Source organism: Ascaphus truei, chromosome 8 (assembly GCF_040206685.1).
Source record: "Ascaphus truei isolate aAscTru1 chromosome 8, aAscTru1.hap1, whole genome shotgun sequence".
NCBI lineage: Eukaryota > Metazoa > Chordata > Amphibia > Anura > Ascaphidae > Ascaphus > Ascaphus truei.
This window is the reverse complement of record NC_134490.1, coordinates 50566614-50593382: the sequence shown is the minus strand read 5'-3', so window position 1 is coordinate 50593382 and position 26769 is coordinate 50566614. Positions and strand designations below refer to the sequence as shown.

At 39.6% G+C, this 26769-nt stretch overlaps 1 protein-coding gene across 1 annotated transcript in view; it reads right to left on the bottom strand.

Annotated features, from left to right (window-relative positions):
- Window positions 1-4872: 4872 nt before the first annotated feature.
- The window catches only part of NHLRC2 (NHL repeat containing 2), a 54817-nt gene continuing 32920 nt past the window's right edge, over window positions 4873-26769 (bottom strand). The window contains exons 6-11 of the mRNA XM_075611947.1: window positions 21175-21268; window positions 20145-20376; window positions 16963-17085; window positions 12953-13162; window positions 6829-7042; window positions 4873-6532 (exon numbers count right to left, since the gene is read on the bottom strand). Of these exons, the coding sequence (XP_075468062.1) occupies window positions 6276-6532; window positions 6829-7042; window positions 12953-13162; window positions 16963-17085; window positions 20145-20376; window positions 21175-21268 (1130 nt within the window). The 3' untranslated portion in view covers window positions 4873-6275. The remainder of the gene's footprint in view (window positions 6533-6828; window positions 7043-12952; window positions 13163-16962; window positions 17086-20144; window positions 20377-21174; window positions 21269-26769) is intronic.

Genomic DNA, 26769 nt, shown 5'->3' with positions numbered 1-26769 from the left:
TCCTGTACTGTTTTTTTCCCCCACTTCATTTTTTATTAGCAATGTTTTTTTTGGGGAAGGGTAAAGAAAAAAAACAGGGTACTGGGGGAGGAGGGGGGATTTGGTACATGGCTATCATCCATCATTAGCACAGCGTCATTCATTACAGTTACATCTTCTTATTCACAATGTATGTACAGGTTATGTAAGCTTGAAGGCCTGTAGACCTTTCGTGGGGGGATTTTCATGAAGGTTTTGCCATATTATCATGGAATCTATGACCAAATGTGGTGGTGGGCACAATTTGCACCATGGTTCCCAGCTTGCAGTGAATTTATGCATTGTGTCATTAGGAACCCTGTGATCTTTTCCATATACATTATTTTTCACATCTTATTGAGGACATTTCACAAGCCAGATGCTTCTAATTGGCCGCTATCCTACACCTGGTGGTTGAAAATAAGTGGGTAATTAGTTTTTCTAGAAATGTGGTAATTTCTGGGCTAGGTGTGTTTAACAGTGCTGCCCAGGGGTCTAAGGTCAGATTTAGTCCTAACATTCTATTTATAATCATAATAGATTTGGGTCCATAGGTCTTTGATATCTTTACATTCCTAATTCCTTTAAAATCTGTTTGCCTTCGAGAATTTAGTTGAATGTCTTGGCTAGATAAGTGGCGAGGATTCCTTTGCATTCTTATAATATTGATTTGTGTGTCGGGTCCTGGGGTTTTTGATGGCTTCAAAGATTTGATTACTTCAGTTACTCCTTCTGTCATGATAAATTAACTTAATTTGTCTAGTTCGTTTTTAGAAATGGAAGGGAGCTTAGACATTTGAAGAAATTGAGACGTTAAACCATGTTGTGACTTTGACTCTATAGTCTTGTCATCATAAAGTGAAGAGTAGTAGCTATGGAATTCCTCCAGAATTAGTATAGGTTCATAAGTCAAAGTACCCAATCACCGGCAAATAGACTGAATATTGCTTCCTCTAAGTTTCTTACTCAATCTTCTCGCCAGCATTGTGTCTTGTTAATTACACTTATCAAAAACAAAAATCTCTGTCTATCTCATTGCCTTTTCTTTTTCATAAAGACAAATTAATTTCTCCTCCGAGTCTCTCTAGTTCGTTGAGCAATTTATCATTGGGGGTTGTCTTATGCTGGGGTTCCATCTTCTCTAATTGGGAATTAAAATCTCTGTTTTTCCATTCACTTTCTCTCTCTTGGGGAAGGATATTTTTATAAGGTATTCTCCTATTATTACTTTGTGAGCTGTTCATAAACTAAGGATTGAAAGGGTTGATTTATTCAGAGAAAAGTCATCAGTTATTTGCAGGAGCTGTGTCGGGTCCTCTTCTGCTCTGAGTACTCCCAACCCAGTCTTTTTGTGAGACCACGTCTAAACGGTAAGCCTCATCTGTATTGGATGCCTAGGTTCTTCAGATGAGTCGTAAGTTCTTTCAAATTAAGTCTCTGTTGTAATGAGAAAAAGCCAAGTCATTGTATACCTTGATGGTTGCGTTTTCAAAGATTATTTCTTTAATTTCTCTTGCCTTTTTCATGAGGACTTTATCAATGAAGTTATGTATTTTGGCCACTGTCTCGTGGTGAGTCTTCCGATGTTGATCTGGCTTTGAGAGATTTATGGACTCGGTATAGTTTTATTATGACCTTCAGCTCAAAAAGTTTGCACTCCCCTGGATTAGAGAGTCTCTGGTATGAGGCAGAAGGCCTACTTTTTCTCCAGGATCGGATCTTCAGATGACGTTGGTTGCCTCTTGTTTCCCCCCCCCCCCCCCCTTAAGAGGTAAACAATAAGATTAAAAAAAAAAAACAATAAAGATAATCAATCACTTGTATTTTTCAAAGGCTCATCATGATATACATTTAAAATTGGGTTCAAGCATGTAAAAATTGGCCGTTGAGATTAAACTAAAAAAAACTCTTCCAGTGGAGCTAATTTTTTAATTAAGTGTTTTCTTGAATAATTGATTGGAAACAATTGAACAATCACTCTTTGCCTAAATATCCAGTGTGGGGGAACCAAGGCTATTTCCCCTGACAATGGCGTTATTAAATTCTATCATTTTTATCCTTTTTTCGTTTTGCCCATCCATTTCATGGATTTAGGGACAGTCTAGTCAGTTCTAGGAATAGATGATTGTACTAATAACCCATTCAGTTAGCATTTATTTGTTGCTTCTTCCGCTGTAATATTGCCAAGATCCGCCCTTTCCTCTGTCAATCTACTGCTAAAACTTTAATGCATGCCTTTATCCTCTCCAGTCTGGATTTTAACATACTGCTAACAGGCCTCTCTGCCTCACAACTATCTCCCCTGCAATCAATCCAAAATTGGGCTGCTAGAACTATTTAACTTTCTCCCAAAACAGAATCTGCTAATCTCCTCCTTAAATTCCTCTCCTTGCTTCCATCAAATTTCAGATCACCTACGAAGCCATGCGGTGCAAGAGGAAGTGATGTCACGCTCACAGACCCAAGGGAAGGCAGGAGAAATAACAACAGAGGATGCCGGGTTGTCTTCACCAGAGGGGACATATGGGCTCTAGAGAACGGTCGCTGCCTGACTGAAAACCTGTCGCGCACCGCTGGGGAAAGGTGCGCGGCAGGGTACTCACTGGGACCGGCCTGACTGGGGGTGGGGGGGGGGGGGGGGGCAGAGCTTGAACGCACAGCGCACGCCCCGACTGGGGCCGTGGCCTAAGTGATTGTTAAATTGTAAGTGCAATATTTACCTATGAATTCTTGATAAATGGATTGATTGCTCTCTACTTTCTTGCTGAAGACTTTCTGCACTTCTCTTCTGTCCCACTCTAACCATTTCAACGCGCCTTCTGTAAGAAAGCTGCGGGCGCCGGTGGAGATTTAAAAAAAACAAAACATTAATCCGAGGTTTTGATGTTCTTCTGATAAGTCCGGATCAAGATCTGACGTCCTATACACCTCATATTGTGAATACTAGAACTCTTGCACTTTTTGGACACTTCATTATTATCATATTTTCTATTTAGATTTTTTTAATATATTCTTTTCATACAAATATTTTTATTTACATGTTATTTAGCAAAATGTAATATTGTACTGTATATACTATATCAACTAGATAAATGTACACCAATTAAATTATCACTGCTAGAAAATTCAATATACTATTATGCACTCTCTTTTCTGGTATGTCAATTCAAATGCCATCATCTTCTTGCTCTGAGCTCTCCAGTTAAACCTAATCTGAATTAACGTTCTGTAACACCAAGTATTAATATAAACCAATGTTTTATCATGCATGCCAGACTCCCTCACCTCATCACTGTCATTCACATTCCATAATAGCGGTCTGCATCGTGATATAACATGAAGTATAATATTAACAGCTCATCCATTGAGTTGGTTCGTTTAAAGTACTTTTTCTTAAATAGAAAGCACTCTGTTAATTTCTTTGGCAGTAAAAGCATGTATTCCTTTCATAAGCACCTCTATAAAATCAATTATTTTCATGACAATACTACACATTACTTCATGTACATGTAAACTTAGAAAGATTCAAAGGGTTTTTTTATTTTTTTTATTTACTGTACTTAGATTTTTCTGTGAACTCGTTAGCTTGCAAAATAACCTGATTAATACCAATGGTGTATAGGAACAGTAACATTGTCCTCATAAAATCAACATGACACTGGAAGTATCTGCTGTACTTTTTTTTTAAAGGAATAGCCTGAAGCATATGTGAGAAATCTGTCGTTTTCTCGTTAACGTGTCAGAGTTCAAAAGCAGCAGCTGAACCAGGCAGAGCTTCACGTGAAACGTGGCTGATTCTCAGAGCCACTTGCTAGGAGTACCTGTATTAATAAATCACTGCAATACATGGATGGACATGGTATGAGAAGGGGAGGTCCTTGTCTGCATTTGCAGTGCGGTGTTCCATGAAGATAGTTTTCCAACACAGTAGCAGCACCTAAAAAGCTCTTTTACCAATTCCAAGCCAGCGCTGCATGTGTCAGGAAATGCAAATAAACATTTTTAGATCGCGGATGCAATCAAAAGGTGCAAATTAAATGCGCTTTACCCAACAAATGACTAGAAAACACGCACAGATACAGTTCAAAACTATCTAGTTAGATATTTGCTATTCTGCCAGTGGCTCGCTCACCAGGGACCGCCTCTGAATACACACAATGTTCATTCACATCTGCAATTTAGTTTTGTGTGTATGTACAATCATAGTATATATACATATATAGTCCGGGACAGGTTTAAAACTCCTGCAGTATGCAACACACGGAGACGTATTTATTAAACTTGATTTTGTTAACTGGATTTCATTCAGCTTTAGAAACATAACAATAATGTTAATACTGTACTAGTTTTGTTATGTTCTCTGATCCTAACATCTGAGCTTATCTTTATCTGCAAAAGTTGTCTACTGAATACTTTTGATACACTTAAGGCTGCGGCCCTGTTGGCGCTGACCGCGCTCATGCTTGAGCGGTGGCATCACCAGCTCTCCAAGCATGAGCACCGGGTGTCCTGGCTATTTCGCAAGCGCGTGCGGGGGAGCGTTGCTGTCAAGTTGAGCGCGCTGGAAAGACTATTTTTTTTGTTTACTCAAGCGCCAAGATTGGGTGAGCGCGCACCACGTGAGTGGGGACGGGACAATTTGAATTGCCGAAACTAAACTCGGAAAGCACCACGCGCTCACCGCCAACGTGGCCGCAGCCTAACTGGTTTAATTTTGTAGCGTATCACTTGGCTAAATTCGGATAATCTTTCCAAAAAATGTAATAAAATAAACTTAATGAGCATTGCCCACAAACAAAAGGACACAATACCCACATGTCCAGTGTCATAAGTAAAACAATGTTGCAAGGTGGATGTGGCTTATCTTGTTTTATTGATAAACAGTTGCACAGTAGACAAGTCTGTTAAAATATATGGCCTACAGCATGTACTAAGATGATATTTTCATTGTTATTGTGCATCAAAATGGCAGTGCAAATAGTACAAACTTTCATAAACCGGATTGATACAGTTTAAATTAAAATCACATTGTGTATTTATTAATTTTATTTATAACTAAATACCAAATTTATTGTAACATTATTACATACAGTAAAAATAACCAATTTTGTTAACCTATTTAATTAAGCCTCCATACTGCGTCAAATAGATTTTTGGTTGATACATAGTACATAGTTTTGCTTTATTTTACGCTATACTCCACTTGAATGCTTATTTTGACACACTTTCTTTGGAATATATAAAAAAAATTTTTTTAGTACATACAATTTACATCTGTAGTCATAGTGCAGTTATTTCTGTGTGCTAAAGAAAAGATGGTGAAACTTCAGGTTAGTACATAGGCACACGCATGCGCAATTTTAAATGTGAATTCTGTGCGCCAATTTTGTGCCAAAAATGTAGTTTGTGAAACTTAATATATAGGCTCCATAATGAGACTCTTTAGGCTTGTTTATGGGACTATAGTGCATACTAATTAGCTGCAGCTACTTCCAAGAGACTGGAAATGCTATTTTTATAACATATACATCTTTTTGTAGGTACGATTTTGTTTTCTTCTGCGTTTTAGTTTGAACCTTTTTGATGCAATTGGGCTTGTGACACATTAACTGCTGGCCTCTGTGGCAGTGAAAAAAGCTAAAAAGAAAAGTGAATGATTATTAAGTGCATCTTATTACTATTCGTGCTATACTTTGGCATTAGGGGAACATAAAATAGACTGCTTAAGGCACACTCGGTTGCAAAGTGCTAGTGTTTTTTTTTACCCGAACATTTTCATTTTAAAAAACAAACATTCCTTTCTTTTGAATGGTGCAGCAATATTACATAATATAAGAGAGATATAAGTGCAGGACATAGCAAGATGTGAACTCTACCATCTATTGACATGTACTGTAGGTTCTTTTTGGTAGACTAACATGAGAGTTCTTTGTACATACTGTAAGCTTTCAAGACCTCACAAGACTCTTCTTCAGACCTCTAAGTAAAGAGGAGACTTGTAAGACCAGAAAAGCTTCTCTACAATTATGTACTTTCAAGATTAACTTGTGTTGGTCCATTACAAGTTATCCCACCTGGCAAAGAAATAAGGCTTCTGGAACTCTAATTAGTTTACAGATGTTCATTTTGGATCGATATTCATCGGACACCAGGAGTATATAAAAATATCTCCTTGGTGCAATATTTGGACATAATAATGTATTGGAAAGCAGATCTAAATAGGCAAACTTTGGTATTTAGTATTTTTTAACACCCCTTTAAAATGTATAGGTGAGATCCTGTGAGGCTGGGCTACTTTGGGTTCCAGGAATCACTTGTAAAGGCTGAATAAATGATACAGCCTTCATCATACAGAGACTGCTGTCCTGGCTGCAATAATACACACAGGCGCCGATACACAATACAGCTTCTGGGGTCGGTGATTTCAAAGGGATCTTCAGGTCTATTTGGCTTGGTTTGGATAGGCTTACAATCTTGCCGTGCGTCTTTTGCCCTTCGAGAAGCCATTCATGACCTGGAAAAGCAAAAGTCAATTATTCACAGGTAGTGAAGAATGCTGCCCAAAAATGCCTAGCAAGATCACAGCGGAACACACATTTGATTGATTACAAAATTCACTAATGGATAACAGGAGAAGGTTGCGGAGGAATCTCCAAGCTTGGCGTCTCACCAGGGGGCGATGTCTTAAATTATAACTCTGCTTCTTAGGATCCCTGCAGCATTTCTATTCATATACAGCCAGATTATAAACCATTTAACATGAATATCAGTGTTGTTTAGGAGAAAAGAAAACCAGTATATAGTAACTACCTTCTGCTGTAAGAAACCAGAAACTAGGAGCTCCTTCCGTCAATTCTGATCCCGCAGGAAGTTTCAGAGTTAATAAGTATTGCAGAGCTTTGTTGGGCGAAACCTTTAAAGGAGTCAGCTGAACAATGGGTGCAGATTTGGGCAACTTTGGTATCTGGATTCTTGTTGGCAATACACTGTCCACAACATCTACTTCAGGGGTCAGTACGGGAAACTACAAAAGAGATGAAAAACAGACATCTTCTAATGTTCCCACATTCATAATCATACTACAATTGCATTTTGGTCACAAAGCAAAAATCTATATGCTTCATTTTTAACCATTGTAGACAACTCAGCTTTGTGGTATAGCAGTGTTTGGGAAAGAGAAAGAAACATGTACCTACAAAATATACAGGGAAAGAAGTGAACAGTAATGAACCCCATATATGGAGCGTATTGTCAGCTAAAACGTTCTTAAGAGTGAAGTTATACCTTCAAATGTTCATGGGGTATCTAACCATCTAGGACCTGCACAGAACACTATTTATTTATTTATAAAATATTTTACCAGGAAGTAATACATTGAGAGTTACCTCTCGTTTTCAAGTATGTCCTGGGCACAGAGTAAAACAAATAATACATGGTTACAAATACAGTTACATAAATGAACAAGGTATACATTTATATACAAGACATTGCATGCACAGTTAAAGAAAATATATATTATGAGCGTATGAAACAGTTACAGACCAGATTAAAGTGTGAGACAGCCTTAGATTTGAAAGAACTTAAGCTGGTGGTGGATATGAGAGTCTCTGGTAGGTTGTTCCAGTTTTGGGGTGCACGGAAGGAGAAGGAGGAACGTCCGGATACTTTGTTGAGTCTTGGGACCATGAATAGTCTTTTGGAGTCTGATCTCAGGTGATAGGTACTGCATGTGGTAGGGGTGAGGAGCTTGTTCAGGTAGCTGGGTAGCTTGCCCAGAAAGTATTTGAGGGTGAGACAGGAAAGGTGAACTTTGCGCCTAGACTCTAGTGATGACCAATCTAGTTCTTTGAGCATTTCGCAGTGATGTGTGTTGTAGTTGCATTGGAGAACAAAACGACAAATTGAATTGTAGAGGGTGTCAAGTTTGCTAAGGTGGGTTTGAGGAGCCGAGCCATATACTATGTCTCCATAGTCAATAATTGGCATTAGCATCTGCTGTGCAATACGCTTTCTGACCAGGAGACTTAGGGAGGATTTGTTCCTGTAAAGTACCCCTAGTTTGGCATAGGTCTTGGTTGTCAGGGTATCAATGTGCATCCCGAATGTTAAGTGGGAGTCAAACCATAAGCCCAGGTATTTAAAACTAGTGACAGGTGTTAGGGTGGTTTTAGCGTTGGTTCTAATCAGGAGCTCAGTCACTGGAAGCTTTACAAACTTAGTCTTGGTCCCAAATACCATTGTTACAGTCTTGTCAGTGTTTAAAAACAGTTTGTTTTGGGAAATCCAGTTTTCGAGTCTCAAAAAGTCAGACTGAAGTATGTGTTGAAGGTCAGAGAGGCTATGGCTGTGTGCATACAGGATTGTGTCATCTGCATACATGTGTATTGAGGCTTCCTTACAAGCTGTGGGAAGATCATTAATGAACACTGAGAAGAGTAGGGGCCCCAGAACAGAGCCTTGCGGGACACCACAAGTGATATCCAGGGGGTTGGAGTTAGAGCCTGAGATGGACACATGTTGGGATCTTCCTGATAGGTAGGACTGAAACCAGTTTAAAGCATGTTTCCCTATTCCAGAGCTCTGGAGTTTGTTAAGCAGGATAGCATGATCAACTGTGTCAAAAGCCTTTGCAAAATCTAGGAATACTGCACCAGTGAGTTGTCCCCGTTCCATTCCACACTGGATTTCATTGCAAACTTTTAGCAGGGTAGTTACGGTGGAGTGTTTGGGACGAAACCCAGACTGGAATTGGCTAGGGAAATTTGTCTTGGTGTAGAAATCGCTTAATTGGGAGTGGACACATTTTTCCATAACTTTGGATAGAATTGGGAGAAGTGAGATTGGCCTGTAGTTTGAGACAGTGTTTTTGTCCCCACTTTTGAAGATTGGGACAACTCTGGCAGTTTTCCAGGTCTTAGGGATATGGCCTGCAGACAGGATAGAGTTGACTATGGACGCAATTGGTTTGGCAATGGCTGGGGCACCAAGTCGTAGGAACCTAGATTGTAGTAAGTCGGGTCCACATTGGCTGCTTAGTTTTAGTTTGAGGAGCGCTTGTGTAATCTCCTCTTCAGATACTGGGCTAAATTGAAAATTGTGGGCAGTGTTGGGAGGGGGTGGGACTATAGGGGTACTCCCAGGATGAGATTCAGGTTTGGGGTTTGTGCTGCGTTTCGCTAATAAGTTAGTGGCACACCCCACAAAGTAATCATTGAAGGCTGGTAAAAAATGTTCCTCTCCTAACTGCAATAATAAATAAGCAGATATACAGTAGAAATATGACTGGTTGTACTTTTGTGTTGAGTTTGGCCACCAACATTTTATTTGCATATTTGTTTTTCTCAAATGAAACACCGCTTTAAACCATCCTTTGTCAAAGTGAATGTAAAAATACATAAATATTGATATGATGTGTGGGTGTGCAGGGTAGTAATGGAAGGGGGGTGGAAGAGTTTATTTGATGACTGATCTCAAAATTGGCAGGTCTGTGAATATAACTAACCTTTGAATTCTCTTCTATCTTCAAGATTGATGTGAAGACGCCTACTTTACAAATAAAACAAAAACTATGGGTTTTTTTTCCCTTTTAGTTTGCAGTTGTAGGAAAAACTAAGCATGATGTAATCAAATACAACACTTGTTTAAACATTTCTCAGAAATGTATGGCTCCAATTCTCATATACTCCCTGTTCTTTGTACAAAATGCAACTTCCCTTTGACAAGTGAATGTTAAACAATGAAGAACAAGAACATGTATAATCCAGTTTATTAAAATAAAACACAGCACATGTTTGGTATCTACAGTTACAAAATGGGACTCCATTGGTACTGGAGATACCTTGGTTGCAAAACAAAGCAAGGTCCCACCACCAGTGTGTTAAAAAGGTTACCACTGTATGTACAATTTATTTATTTATATAGAGCCCTTGTCCAGGGCGTTGTACTTTAGTTATTAGTACAACAATGGTGGGGTTGCATATGGAACATTTAATGTGATGGGCATAGAGTCATTGTTAAGATATCTTGGTGGCGGGGAGGGGTGGGAATATTATGGTCGGGCTATGGGTTAGGTGCATTGAGAGCTTGCTTTGTTGGTGGGCAGGAGTTGGGGTCAGGTCTCTGGTTTAGCCTTCTCAGTGGCATGGTGATGGGTCTGACAGTGGAGGCGATTGGATTGTGAGATGAGTGACTTTGGAGGGTTTTGGGGAGAGTTTAAGAAGGGATGGGTGTAGTGGAGATCATGGGTGTTGGGGACGGTGAAGGAGGGGATGGGATAGAAAGAGGTTAATTGGGAATCATAGAATGTGATGGAGAACAGATTAGTTTTGAGCTAGCTTCTGAAGATAGTTAGGGAGGTGGCAGATTGGATGTGGTGGGGGAGCTTGTTCCAGTGGAGGGGGGGGGGATAAATAAGGCAAATGATTGGTATCGAGAGGAGGAACAGGGGACTGGGGGAGGGGATAGAATGAAGATTGTGGCAGTCAGGGAGCAAAGACGACAGGAAGGGGTGTAGCGAGAGATGAGTGCTACAAGGTAAGGGGGCAGGGAGCAAGATCATGGACAGATTTGTCGACGAATTTGTTGAGGAATTTAAAGAGGGAACGTTGTCGGATGGGTGGCCAATGGAGTTGGGAGAGGCAAGGGTGGCAGGTGAGATTGAGAAGTGTACGGGCTGCAGCGTTTTGGAATTGTTGGAGGGGTATGGAGTAGTAGACGGAGAGAAAGTGGTTACTGTAGTCGAGACGGGTGAAGATGAGCGAACGGATGAGAAGTTTGGTCGAGCAGAGGGAAATGAGTGGACAAATTCTTCTTATATTGTATAAGTGATAGCGACAGGTGGCAGTGAAGCGTTGGGCGAAGAGGAGGGAAGGGTCAAAGGTGACTCCAAAGTTGCAAGCAGAAGAGGAGGGGGAGATGTTGAGGGGGAAGTGGAGGGAAAAGGAGGTGAGGGGGGGGGGAGGTGGAGAGGGAGGAGGAAGCGGGAGAGTTGAGGACTTTAGACATAGCTGAGTTTATTTGTAGGAAGTGGGAGGACAGCCAGGTGGAAATGGCAGAAAGGCAGGCAGAGGTGCGAGTGGAAAGTTCAGGTGAGAATACTGGGAAGGAGAAGTAGATTTGGATGGTGTCGGTGAAAAAATGGACGTTGTATCCATGGGAGGAGATGAAATCAGAGGACGGCAGTGTAGAGGGAAAAGCAGAGAGGACCATTAATGGAGAGACACAGTGAGAGGACAATGAAAAGAGAAACAGAGGAAAGCGATTGTAAAAAGCGTGTTTCACACTTAATTAAAACGGCTATGAAAGATTTTAGTGCAATGTTTGGGAACTGAAGGGCTTTGTTACATTAGTAAATGAAAATGACTGTTAGCCATTTACTGTTTTATGCAAAAATATATTTTTGGTTCTCAACTAGGAGATTTCAGTTACAGAACAAGCTCTAGCTTTTGTGTCTAGTCTAGCTGGTTACTTGATTTCCAAATGCCTCAGAATGAATATTAAATTGAGCGCTCTTCCAAGGCTTTCATTGCTGGACTGTTCCAATATGTACAGCACTGTATACACTAATTATATAGTCATTCAAATATTTGATTCAGTGTAGCATATATTTCTAGTGTAACCTCAGTTCTAAAATAAATTCTATTTACAATAACTCTCTGGTATACTTTGACTTGTCACACTGCTCACACTATTGGTAGTATAGATGGACTATTTGTTTTAAGCTGAACATGATATCATTAGAGTGGAAAGGAGCTGGTCAGGTTATCATAAAACATGCTGGGAATGCATTCTCCGCACGGGCTGAATTCCTCATAACGGCTGCTTTGCACAACCACTAACTTCAGTGATAAAGGCACCCGATTACAGTGGGAGCTTGGCACAAATAATATGACGTCTGTATGCTCAAAATATGTATTGAACATTTGACATTCAGCAGGAGTAGCCAAGGGATAGAAGCAATGACCTCTAGGATTGGAGGCCCCAATCGGACTCCAAGCTCTTACTTCTACATTATGTGAGGTATACCATCACCAGATATATACCAATGTGTGGGGGTAATTTATTGAAGTGTGCAGTGGTGCCCAATCTGCACTTTAGTGAAGAACCTCCAATGTATATTATTTACACTTTCTATACTGTTCTAGAAACTTGTAGTACAGCATACAATTGTGGTTGACCAGCACTTTGTATAAAATGCATAACTGAACACTGAAATAACGTTTTACTCATAAAATAAATTGGGCAGAAAGCCATAACCTGGTCTACTGTGCTTAACCAATACAAAGAAATCATACGCCACAAGCTTATTCAGATTATCCAATATTAGAAAAAAATAATAATAATTTAAATGTAGAGATTGCCCCTGGATCAGAACAGGTTGTGATTTGTGAGTTAGTAATGTTCATAACTGTGAATTACCAAAATGTTCAAACTTGTCCTACAAAGCTACATCAATATTATATGTTAATATACAATAAGTACAATTCTCTTATGTCCAGATGTGCGAATTTTAAATTTAAAACATTTGCTTATATTATTTCAAAAAATATTTTGCAAAAATGGCAAACTAAGTCAACACAAAAGCAGAAAGACATCAGATTACATGATCCTTAATATATGACCCGATTGCAAAATTCTGGGAAAAGTCACAATATTTTCCGGAAATATTGTGAAAACGTGAAATGAAGGGACAAAAAGTGAAAAGGTTTGCAAACCGAACGCCGACATTCGCATATCTCTGCTCTAATTATAATTCGGAGTTACATTAGTACAGGGGTGACCAACTCCAGTCCTCAAGGGCCACCAAAAAGGTGAGGGTGTAAAGATACCCCATGCTTCAGCACAGGTGGCTCAATCGGTGGCTCAATCAAATTTTGGCGTAAAAAAAAACAAAGATGTTAATTCGAAACTATTTACAAATGTTATTTTTACGTACCGCAGAGACCGTTTTGGTTTCCAAATCCAACACTTTAATCTGATGATTATTTGTGTCTGCAACATACAACAAACGCCCGTCACCTCCGATGCATAAACCTCCAGGTTCATTGAAAGTTGACTGTGTAAAACTGAGACCGGCGACATTACCCAACTGCCCGGTACCTGCCAGGGTAGCACAGTTCTTGGTTTTCGGATCTACAACTTTGATCTGACGTAAATAGGAAAAACACTAATTAACTAAAATCCAACAACAAGGTCAGTTTGATGTCATTGTGATACATGTTGGAGGTGATTATAATGGAAACTGTAATTGTAAATCAAACTTGCTCCTATGGAGGTCATTTGAACTAAAGATCTCACCCTCAAACTGAACAAAACACACATTTAAGTGCAGGCTAGAATAAGCTGTTCCAGGGTTGAAAACCAGCACCTAGGAGTTGGGTTACTATCAGGCCAGTATAACATCTTTACACTGATGAGACCCAAAAAGATTTGAATCAAAAGGTGACACTGTGTGCTCATATGCATGTCATTTCCCGGAAACTCTTGCCGCAGTGTAAGGCTTTGGTCCCGCTGCGTCCGGCGGCACGCGCTACTCACCATGTGATGGTGTCCTCCCGAGCAGGTCCCAGTCCCTCCTCCCTGCACGGCTCACTACACGCTGTGACGCGTCAGCCGCCAGGGGATGCAAGAGAATTGTAATCCCAAGTGGCGACGCGTCACGTGGTGTGGCTGTGAGCCAATGAGGAGAGGAGGAGGGGAGGCTTCGGGGAGCGGGGAGGAGAGGGAAAGCAGCTGCAGCACCAAGGGAGCCCCCCTGCTCCCTCCCACAGACTCTCTCCTCAGTCTGCAGTGGCAGCAGATGCACGGGGGGAGGGAACCTCTGGCGAGGAGGATGGGAGGCTTCGGGGAGCAGGGAGGCTGCGGGGAAGGGGAAGCGGGAACCCCTGGCACACAGTGTGATGACCCCGCCCCCGACATCATTGCCACGCCCACCCGACCCGTTTTGGCCACGCCCCCCGCTCCAGCTCCCACTCCCTACAGACCGCAGATAGCGGGCAAGTGCCTCTCCACGCGCCGCCTGTCTGCAGTGCGGGCGCGTGGACTGAGGCTGCGGGGCCTAAGCGCTGTATGCTAAGAGATGATGGTGAAAAGCAGGATTGCAGACCTGTTTGAGACAAGTGAATGTGCTCACAAGTGATATTTTTATTTGCTTCATCAGGGGAAGAAAACTTGTGGTTCTTACAGTATGTTAGCTTATGAAATTAGGAGATCCCTGTTTGACACCCAGTAACAGTTCTATTAGACCTTGTGCAAGTAATATATCTATGTGCTTCAGGCACCAAAAATAGATAGTAGGATGTTGCAAGATCTACAAATAATATAGGCTCTATAAACTCCCAGGGGTGACCAACTCCAGTCCTCATGGGCCACCAACAGGTCAGGTTTTAAGGATATACCTGCTTCAGCACAGCTGGCTCAATCAGAATGACTAAGCCACTGATTCAGCCACCTGTGCTAAAGCAGGGATATCCATAATACCTGGCCGGTTGGTGGCCCTTGAGAACTGGAATTGGCCACCCCTGCTGTAAACCTACTGTATTATACAGTGGCACATACACTGGCAGGGTGTATTACTATTGTTGAGTACAATACATTAAAAAGTACTTTGCTCACATTACTCATTTACTGTTGCCTTAATCATTTGTTTTATTCATCTCACCTTCATGTCAGTGAGCAATCGGCTAGACTTACAATTTGTCTTAAGACCTGAACATTTTATCTTTTTTTTGCGATACGATAGAAAAATGCCAACTTTGCCCCACTGCTCATAGATAATCTTAACTGGCAAACAGTGCAATTTATGGCCATGTAGCAAGAGATGATAGAAATGAGAGAGATTGCAGGGGCAGGTACAACACACCTATCCAAGTGTACATTGGATTTTTATGATCTGTAAGAAACAACGCTGCAGTTCCAGCAGTTAATGGGAGAAAGAGAGAAAGGTAAAAAAACAAGAACAAAACCCCACTCAAAATAGGTGCCTATGCAAACATTTGTTTTTTTAACATGTACTACTGTGCAGAATCAGTGTAAGGGGTGTTTAATAAAAAATAGTTGCAGTGGTGTTGCCCGTTAGCAGTGAGCGTTATTAAAGTATTGCAATGCAGCCCTTTAAGTGTGGCAGCAGTTGTAATGGGGTGGCACCCTATCCAAATAAAATAACTACAATAGCACCTCATTAAACATACAAATTGTTGCCCTTTTTTTTACATTTATAAAATCATTCTGTTTTCATACACTACAGTAGGTCTCAGAAAGAGTTTAAAAACGAATGGGGGTTTAAAAGGTAACCTCCATCTAATCAAATTCCTAAGAAGACTGCTATGGTGATGGCAGTAGTGACAGCGGATCTGGTTTCAACGCTTAACCTAGGGGAACGCAATATTTTTCCCCTGCACCCCCCTGCCGGCTGTCCCCCTCTCCTCGTGCCCCTCCTGCTTACCTCGACTCAGACGGCCTGGCATCATGACCCCGCAGCGTCATTTGACGCAGCGTTGCCATGGCGACGCGTCACAAGGAGCCGTCTGAATCAAGGTAAGGAGAAGTTTACCGAGGCCTTGCAGCTCCCCCGGCATTAATTTAAATGCCTTCAGGAAGCGTGCGGGGCTTTTGCTAACCCTGCACCCCCCACAGGGCGGGCGCCCCACACTTTGCGCACCGCTGGCTTAACCTAACCTTAACACTTTAACGTATTTTACTAAAACAATGTTAAAGAAATAGGGATGGGGTACAGAAATGAAAAGAAAGGGTCAGGAGAGGGCGTGGGTGGTACATTTGCACGATTAACACAATACAAACATTTAATCCAGTTATAAAGTCTACTAAAAATATAATTTTTTTAATTTAAAAAAAAAACACATATGTAGATATGAGGTGAGTAGGGGGGGTGGGTGGGAGAATCGTCTGTTTCCAGAGGCTTGCTATGGAACATTTGGTAGCCATAAGAATGCGAGATATTATTTGATCATTTTTCGTTGTTTGGAATATCCATATTTAAATTTAGAAGGACCATACAAGAGCTTAACCCACTCTCGTTCAGGTAGAAAATGCAACTTTTACGTCTTTGGGGCACATGTACTCTTTGCCATTGCATCTCTGTTCAACAGAAATAACAGGTACAGTAAAAATACTCCTAGCCCTCTGCCAAGTCACATATAATAAAGGAAATCATTCATTATAAGCCATGTGATTCGTAACTGTGTCCACATTACAACCACAATGTTGCACATTTGTTTCTTTTCATTTGCTTAGTTACGTTAACTCCGCCTCAATGAGATAACTGCCATTTAGCAAAATATATTTTTTTATAGTTCTGAAAACAGCTGAAGAACAGAAGAACAGCAAGTGCGTCTCCGTTTGCCAATGTTTGGGTTGTGTGGTGTATGCGCCAACTTCTTATTCACAGAGAAAGAAATGATGCTAATGGGCGAGTAAATGTGTAATATTAAACTACAAGCATGTGCTACTATTGTGCGCCGTAAATACGCCAAAACAATCTGTCAAGTTTTTCTTGGTGTTAAAGAAAAATGCGCGTAGGCGCAAACAATTCTTAATGCTTTTATATGTATGAACATAGCGCAAACCGTACAAAGACAAAGAAAACACGGCCAAGTGTCAGAACACGAATAATCATACATCTGTCGCTAATGGTTATAGGTGAGAATTGTATTGTTTGACACAATGCATTATTTCAGTTCGTTTTCAAAAACAATTCTTTACACATAGTCCCCAAGGTGTTTCTTTTTTCATATTTTTGTACTGCTCAGAAAAATAGCAATGAGCTGGAAAGTATGCTCCACGCGTTGTGTGTTTTCTCTTAGATCCAAGCGAGGGACGTAGCAGAATGTGTCCAGTGACCTATTAAGTTGCCTAATTAAACTGGCAAAAACAAAACTACCATTTGAATAGAAACGGACAAGCTATACTGAGAACACATTGTCTTACCTTGTGATTATATGAATCTGCCACATACAATAGGTTTCTTTTCTGGTCCCATGCTACTCCCAATGGATGCTGGAGCTTGGCATTAATCCCTATTCCATCAATATCACCAAAGGCAAACAAATTCTGAGGAGACAGTAATGCAATTACAAAAGCAGCTATGTTTACTTGGCACCGTCCTAAGGTGTATATGGAGCATTACCCCAAAACAGGTTAAAAAAAAGGTGTCATTTTCACTGTGTCACTTTGAATCAATGTATCAAGGTGCTTTGCTCCTATTTTGATCCACTTGCACAAGTTGGCGTTTTGAGGGAGTGTATACAGGAGGAGTTAAGGGAGGAGAGAGCCAGCCCAATATTAAACACAGCAAAAGTTGCACCATAACTGATGCAATTTTCCTTTGTCTTCGCATCAGTTAAATCTGCAAAGTCTGAATTGGTGATGACTGTGAAAGAGCAGCACCAAATGTAGGAAGATTAACAAGATTCTTATGTCTTAGACTTAGAGCAAATTGCACCATCTTGATACTAATCACCCTTAGTTTCCAAAAACTCCAATTTGACATGCGGTCTTACTCTTACCAACATCATATTATAATTTGTAGGTGTGATTAAAGAATGACATTGAAGTGCTGATGGAGAAATGGCACTGGTGCACAAATAATCACACAAAGCATCATGTGGCAATCTGCCCTCAGACATGCATAATAGCCGTAATAAGTTTATTTTATTGACAAATTTACATCAAATCTGTTATATTTTATTAGAGACTTTTTAGTATATTGGTTAGTTGTGATCACCTGCTTCACATGCAGTGCTAATACACACATCTGTGGCTATTATGCCACTAAAGCAGCAACTTATAATGATGTGCACTATGATCACGGATTAATGCTTTAGGTTTGTACTCCTTTCCATAGGGAACCAAAAACTCCAATTTGACATGGGGTCTTACTCTTACCAACATCATATTATAATTTGTAGGTGTGATTAAAGAATGACATTGAAGTGCTGATGGAGAAATGGCACTGGTGCACAAATAATCACACAAAGCATCATGTGGCAATCTGCCCTCAGACATGCATAATAGCCGTAATAAGTTTATTTTATTGACAACTTTACATCAAATCTGTTATATTTTATTAGAGACTTTTTAGTATATTGGTTAGTTGTGATCACCTGCTTCACATGCAGTGCTAATACACACATCTGTGGCTATTATGCCACTAAAGCAGCAACTTATAATGATGTGCACTATGATCACGGATTAATGCTTTAGGTTTGTACTCCTTTCCATAGGGAACCAAGCTGCTCAAATGTTTTAAAAAGAGGGACATAACGTACACATCACTTTAAGGTCATAGTATAGTCACTGCACTACGCAAAAAATGAACAACTAATTGGTAACTAATGGTTTCTCCCATGCTTTATTACAGGGGTGGCCAACTCAGTCCTCAAGGGCCACTAACAGGTCAGGTTTTAATGATATCCCAGCTTCAGCACTGATTGAGCCACCTATGCTGAAGCAGGGATATCCTTAAAAGCTGACCTGTTGGTGGCCTTTGAGGACTGAAGTTGGCCACCCCTACTTTATTGTAACAATAAATATATTTTCCTGTTCGAGCAATTGGCTGGAATTCCCCAAATGTTAATGTTCCACCCTGCATTGATGTCAGTGTCATTGTTTTCCGAGTGAGTGACTTTACTCGCTGACTTTAAAGCACAGGTCATGGTTCACATCCCGGTGTTGGCTCCTTGTGACCTTGGGCAAGTCCTTTTATCTCCCGGTGTAAACACTGTCCAGGATATATAAGAAAAATATATTCTTATAATTCAAATGTACAAACGCATTATTAGTGTTCGTTGTGTCATCTGGGCTGTGTTGACTGTAAGCTTTCAAATATTATGCTTTCAAAAGTCACGCAACACATGGTTGAGGGTCAAAAAAATGTTAAACCACAAAAAACATAAAAACATGGCTAACCATTAGTTGCGCTTGGTGCCATGGGATAAAAAATGGATGCTCTGTACTTACAAATACAGTACTTTTTTTTTGCAGTAAGTACAGAACATCCATTTATTTGTTAATGTTTTTAGTTTTCATTACATGCATTAAAGTAGCACTCCAGGTTGCATTTTTTGATTTGTTTAATTGTATTTTTTTTAGTTCCAGGATTGAAGCAGGGGGTCTCCGGAGTTGAACTGTGTTAATTTCAGCTCTGGGGACCCCCTGCTTCCCGAGATACTTACCTCTGTAGGAGGTGCTGGTATCTCCTTCATATTTAAATGTCTTTCGTCATGCGGGGCAATAGGAAGCTGCATGGTTTGACGCTGCGGCTTCCGATTGGCCAGCAAGACGCAGGACATTTAAAGTCATCATTATGTTAGCCCCATTGCAGCTGCTACCTGCAGAGATACCGTCAGCCCCTAAGGAGGTAAGTATCTCGGAAGCAGCGAGTCCCCAGAGCTGAAATTAACGTTGTTCTGCTCTGGAGCACCCCCTGCTTCAATCATATAATTAAAATAAATTTTTATAATCAATCATATAATTAAAATAAATAAATAAATATACCAAGCAAAATTTAAATATATTTATTGTAGGTGGCAAAAAATTGTTTTTGTGAAGGTATGAGGTTGAAGTTGGATTTTATGCAGTATTTTTTGTAACACAAATGTTAAATTACAATTTCCCCAATAACCATAAAAAATGTTGCTATTTAATATTCTTTCCCAGATCTCAAAGTCATTTTATTTATATAAGTTTCTTTTGGGCTTCTTTGGGTCATCGTAATATCCTATAAATTAGTATTTTCCAACACCTTTTTCTATTGTGATTTGTGAATAGGGGTTAGTAGAGATTTAGGGGAAGCAGTGGAGGTCAGTAGCTATAAAAGCAGGTGGAATTATTCTTACCAACAATTTGCATTTCTTGAATCCCTACATAGCAGTACAGCAAAGTGTAGAAACTTAACTTGAGTATATTCACTGCCATCGAGCGGGAAAAGGGAAAAGTAATATTTGTGGATCCTTATGTGTTTGAACTACACTCATTTAAAACAAGGTAACACGAGCTAAATTATACTGTTCCGTCTAAAACATTGTACAATTTGTAATTCATTCATCTTTGCTCCTGTTCAACACATTCATCAGGTTTCAAGAAATGAGTCAGATAACAGATGTTATTACCATTGGATCTCTCTCGCCCCCCACAATGTGTTTCACTGCTCCATCTTTCAGAGAGATACTCCGAACCGTGCTGCTCTCACTGTCAGCAACAAAGAGGCAATTCCAAGGTTCCTCAGGGCACACGGAAAGGCCAGAAGGCTGGGCAAAACCAGCTTTATGTGGATACGAATTGTTTCTATTTTCCTCGTTACCACTTCCAGCAAACCGAACGCACGCTCCTTTCGGAAGATTACTACAGGGAAACCGTTTCACAATCACAATCTGTATGTCAAAAGCTGATTAACGTTCTATACAGTCATGTTGTTAGTCAACATGCAAGTGGGCGCAAGTCATCAAAATATTTATCCTGTGCATACAAAGAGGGTGATGGCTACAAAATAGATTCATGCTTTTATGTTCCTTTTGGTTACCTGATAGAAAGTATGTTCAAACGAAGTCATGGCATGACACAGCTAAAATATTTCCATAGGTAAGACTTAACAATAAGGGAAACAATGTGACAGATCACGTTACATTTTATAGTTCTCTAATTATAATCCATGTTTTCTCCTAACAGTTCCATTTGACAATTATCAAAAATACCTCCAAGAGAGAGAGGTCTGAAAGCTCCTGTAAATACACCATTTATAGAAAAATACAAATTGGAACATGGTATTCTCCTCTTCTCTAGTTATGTGTGACTTGCATGTTAACCACAAAAATATTTAGGCCCAGCTAACACAGCATGTCAGGTGGACTAGAGCCAAGTAAATCGAACACTCAAAAAGCAGCGAGGAATAATAACCATTATTATTATTAGTATGAACTACATCAACAGATGGATTCTAACATTCTCACCAGAGAATAAGCCATTACTGGCTTTAAGACTGTAATGAGGTTAATACACGTGTTTTTCTACAGTGCACGTAAATACAGGAGTAAAAGTAATTGTAAAATATATTGACCATATGAATATTAAAATAAAAACCCTCTAGTTTGGCCAGAAAATGTTATACTTGTGTTAACTAGAACACAATGTCCTAACACCTACCTTCCCTTTGGCAGCTTTCCCTCTTCTAATAATAGTGCCCAGACTTGGTGTGTTCCAGCCATGGCTATCCACAGAACAGATTGTTCACTTGCACCTGAAAAATTTATGAAATTAATAAATCCAAGCCATCGATAGCATACGGATTGATGTCCTTTGCAATTAAATAAAAATCATTTGTTACAATTGACCACAACTTTTTAAGTCTGATCTTTGCCAACTAGACTGTGTTGCTGGCTTAAAAAAACATGATTAGGAGTTAGTTTTATACTGTAAGGAGATATACACGGGCATTCAAATTTTTCTTTGCAGAGGATGAAGTACTGCCAGAATGGCAACGTTCCCTTGATGGACACTCACCTAATCGACATACTTTAGCACCTTCCTCCCCATTTTGTCCCTAGGGCATTAGGAGAAAGAAAAGAGATGGAACACAGCCTATGTCAAGAGTGACAGCAGTGCCATGATCGCAGAGACAGCAGGAGAGCCCTCCAATAGAATATTAAGACAACTGATGGAATATGTACTTAAGTATTCAATATAGTGTTTTAAATGTATATGCTCTATATCTTACAGTTAATGAGAGAAGAGTGAATCTTTAAAAATTGCTTCAGGCACGAGACTCACTCAAAAGTTGAAATCACTCATCCATCTAAAGTTCCCTTTAATTCACTAGTTCTGCATAAAATGTGGTAGATTTTTTAAGGCTCAAAAGCGATGTAAACAAACAGCATATCCAATACCATGAAAGATGCAATGCTGTTTCTACTATATTGCTTCAAGGAAACCACCAAATCTAGACCGCAGTTTCCCACCATATGATATTTGCCAGTCTTTGGGCTTACAAATCTGCTGTGTATTGATTTGGTAAGATGTTTACTTAATTTTCCAGTTTCAACCTATCTGCTAGTTCTCTAATTGGAAATTATTTTGTGTGTGTCCCATCTAGAAAGATCAATACTGCAAATCATGTATGGAGGAGGACATGATATTCAAATAGCAGCCATGCACATGGCAGCTAAAAGGCTTTATTATGGGGGCAGGTTCAGGTTAGCGCACCCGATTCAGCGTTATCGACTTTTGACTTGAATGGGAGTTTACACCGGATCGGGTGCGCAAATGTGTACCGTCCCTTTATGAATTTACCCCTATATTTTGTCCTCTCCACTCCCAGCACTCAGCATCTACATTGCAACATACATCACTAAATAATACTGCCAAGCTAATAAGGAATATCTCTAATTACATTTCTGTGCACACCTTGCAATCCTAGTGACCCTTATTAATTCTGTACCCTTGCATGTCAGAAGGCTATATTTCTTCATGAGATCGTTTCAGCACATTAAACCATAGCTATACCGTGTGTAATGCAGAAATCTTACATTGGCGGTAACCATACATGCTTTAAACTATATATATTTTTAGCATGTTTGCTGACAGATCACTAAATGGAAAATGTTAAAACCTACTGCAAATCAAGACCATTCTCGTTTTCAGCCAAAATAATGCATGCCAATCTTAATGCTTAATCCGTCAGGCTGGCCCCTTATTTGGATATGTTTATTATTTTCTGTTATTTGGTGTATGACAGCAAGTGTTTGACTCAATAAATGTAATCTTGTTGTGTAATCATAAACATGAATAATATATTGCTGTTTATGATATGCCAAACTTGGAAAAGCTTGTTATACAAAACTGTAAAATCTAAATAATTGTACACTTGTGTTATGTAGATAAAAACTCTAATACTTAAATAATATTATGATTTCTAATAACTTGAATCTGTGGTTAATTAAGAATCATAAAAATCTTGCTTTCATTTCATTTTCCTTAAATGTCTTAACTGGTACTTGTGAAAGATTTACATTGAAGGACTGGTACAGCTCAACCCTGTTATAGCGCGGTGCTTGGGGTCCAAAGAATTTCATCACGTTATATGCAGATCGCGTTACAAAATTTTATTTTGCGAAAATTGCACCCCTCAGGGGTTCCGCGGCCGCCGGAGGGGGGAGAGCTGGGATAACTATCCCAGCTGTTCCAGACCCAGCGGTGCAGCGGCACCCCCACGCAGGACTGACCCGACAGCAGCTGGCTGCTCTCTCGTCTCCCGGCTTCTGCCTCAGCTTCTGGCTGACGGAGAGGAAAATCAGACCCAGATCCCTTAAAGAGACAGTATGTCTGTGTGTGTGTGTGTCTCTATGTGCGTGTGGAGGGGAGGGAGAGAATGTGTGTGAGGGGGGGGAAGATTTGACATAATTTGACGCAGGAGTCAAGGAGGGGGCGCAGGCAGCCAGCTAGCTCCCTTCCACCTGGGACATGACAAGCCCTGGTCACCCCAGCAGGGCACAGGAGAGGCTAGAAAACGGCATGGTAGGAGATCTGCATCATGGTACTGCATATTATTGGGAGCCACGCTCACGTCGCGTTAGAAGCAGATTCGCGTTGTAACGGATCGCACCATAACAGGTTTGAGCTGTACTTGTGAAGGACATTAATGAACACATCTCCTGCAATGTACTGGGGGAAAAAACACATACACTGTTCTCCCTTTTCAAATGCACGTCCTCAAACAATCAGACATTAGATGTTTGTGCAATCTACGCTGAAGCGAGATGAAATATTTGACAAAGCAATATGTTTGATGTTTGTTTGGTCTGGTTCTTCAGAATCTTGAACGTTGTCCCACATTTTGAACATTGCTTTTTTGTATATTTTTATAGCATTTTCATTAAAAGAGATGCACTTGATCTTGGTATTTAAGATAATTTAAAATTGATATTAAAAAGACAGAATACAAATTTGAGTTATAAAAAAAAACAAAAACCAAAAGACAGAATACGGTCATCGTATCTGCTCATAAATGAATCCAATAGGAGCAAAGTCAATATAGGTTTGATTAAATAAACATTACAGGTTGCTACAGAATACACTAGGTTAGTTGGTTTGGCAAGAGCCCCTCTAATGAAAAGGTAGAGATTATGAGCCTATAATGTTTTTAAGCTTTTCAAATAATAAACTTCTCCATGTTAATTATTACTTAACCCCAATGTCTAATAATGAAAAACAAGACAGGATCCTAAACTACACAAGAACGAACTGAGAACACCTGATGATTTCAAAACTATTGTTAACCAACTTAGCATGTGCAGCACGCCCACCGTGTAATACAGAAAGCACTTTACAACAAAGCATTTTATACATTTATTTACACTGAGGAATAGTGCACTTTGAATCGTGGCATTATTCCTGTCACACTTTTTGATTTCAATATTCTATTTTATCTATGGATAAACTATATACGGTAGTCATGTCGATGTTCCACTGCACACTGCACATCATGTTGATGTTCCACTGCACATTTCCAACATGGGATTCATGAAGGAACATTTTATTTGCAACAAGAATACAAGTTTTTTATTTGGGGGGTGGGGGCAGGGGGGAGGAAGGGTTCATATTGTATTTTAAACTATAAAAGGTGTAAATGCTATATACCTCTTATTTGATTAAATAGCAAAGAAGGAAAGGAGTCATGGTGTACTAGCACTGACACAATCTCTGCATATGAAGACATTAGTCATTGTTTAATTCTCATAGACATGAGGTCTTCTACATAACTTGCTGAAACAGTCAGACATTAGGGTTCTTAGTTTATTGGTTTTATGTCAGTATGAGTAAGCATGGCAGTAACGGTTACTCAGCCCAGGAACTTCCTAGAATAGGCAACTTCAATAGAAACACTGTACTTCCTGAACGGGCGGCATCAGTGTAGAACTGTTGACTTCCTGAACCAGGTTACTCTTAGTTTAAAACACAAATATAATTTTAACAGAGCCCTGTTTAATTATTCAGTAGTTTTTTTTTTTTTTTTACCAATAGTTATGTTACTTTTTGGATACTGAATTATACGAGTTCACCACTTATCCCTCTATGTTCCTTTGTACCCATAACAATGCAGCTATCAAAAACATTTCACACTTACAGTAAGTCAACACTCTTCCCCTATCTCATCTTTTCAGCAAGGGTCAGTTAAAAATAGAAGGCAGCACACAAAGGTGAAATTCATCTGGTTTGAAAGAACACGCAATGGCTTTTAATATCACGGTAGTAGAATATAGTAGTTGTTACGATCATACTGGAAGAGATATTACACATTGCTTTATAACCATTAATGTCAAAGTAGGTAGGGTGATGACAATGCTTTTTAATAATTAAAGCAGAATCTGGTACTCAAAACTAGACTGTGGTTTGAAAGGTTATTGGAAACAAGCCTCCAAATGGCATTACAATGTGTTTATTTTAATTAACTGCTTCTTTAATCACTACAATTTACGGTCTGAAAGCTCACATCCATCCATATATATATATATATATTGGTTCATCACAACCTGTAAATAATACATTTGACTGGTTTTGGGTGGTCTTCTGCTCTGCATGCTATGTAATGTACAAATCAAGGCTCATTGCTCCTTACATCTCCTCTATTCAGTACACTAAAGCTGTATAAAAAGTGTAACCCATGTTTATGATTGGTAATTCATTACATAGATTCAAGTATTAAAAGATTATATTTTGATAGCGTTCTGGTTTATATTAGCATACAATAAGTTTACCAGGGGCCATTATCTACAATTTTGTATAACAATGCTTTCATATTTTATGAAAAATATTGTAACCCTTCCTGTTTACGATATTCTTAGCCCCTTAAAAAGAATTCAATGAGATTTTACCCTCTTTCGCCATATAAAAGGTGAAGTCCTTCATAGGCCAAATTCAAGTAATAACAGTGACATGTTTAATATTAGGAATATGTAAAGTTTTCTGACATGGATTTAAATAAATCTCTCCCATTAGTTCACTTTGGCTTATGTGAAGCTGAAACATATTTTATTTATATTTAACTATATTAAAATGCAGTAGGTACTTTGGAGAAATAGTGTTTTAAAAAAACATTTTTTTTCAGTGGACACATTGACCGTTGTCATGAATTTGAAAACAATGCTTTTAAGGGAGCATCCCACGCTTTAATATTTTTTTTTATTTTTATTAAATAGGACCATGTTTTTAAATAGGATTAGAAGCGTGTTAATGTCAGCTCCGGGGAATCCCTGGTTCATGAGATATTTACATTTATAGGTTCTGCTGGTGCTACGTGATTTTTAAGTCTCCCACAGCACATGGGCCAATAAGAAGCTGCGAAGGATGCGCAGGATAGCGGCTTCCTATTGGCTTCCCATACTGTGGGAGATTTAAATCACCATATTGTTTACCCAGCATGGCACGCTACAGGCAGCACCTTCGGAGGTAAGTATTTCGGGAAGAAGGGGATCTCTGGAGCTGAAATTATCATGGTTCAGCTCCGGAAACCCATGCTTCCCACCTAGAAGTAAAAAAAAATAGAAACCCTAGGTGGAACCACACCTTTAAAAGTACTGCCCTAAAGATTGCAATTTAGAAATTGCTGCTGTATTCTTTCCACCACGGGCTAAGTCTAGCTCAAACTTTTCCTTATCGTAGACCACTTCAATATAAGGAAACATGTAGAGCTGGGCTCGTCAACTGGTCACCTACGGAGGGCTTTGATGTGACCCTAGGAGTCTC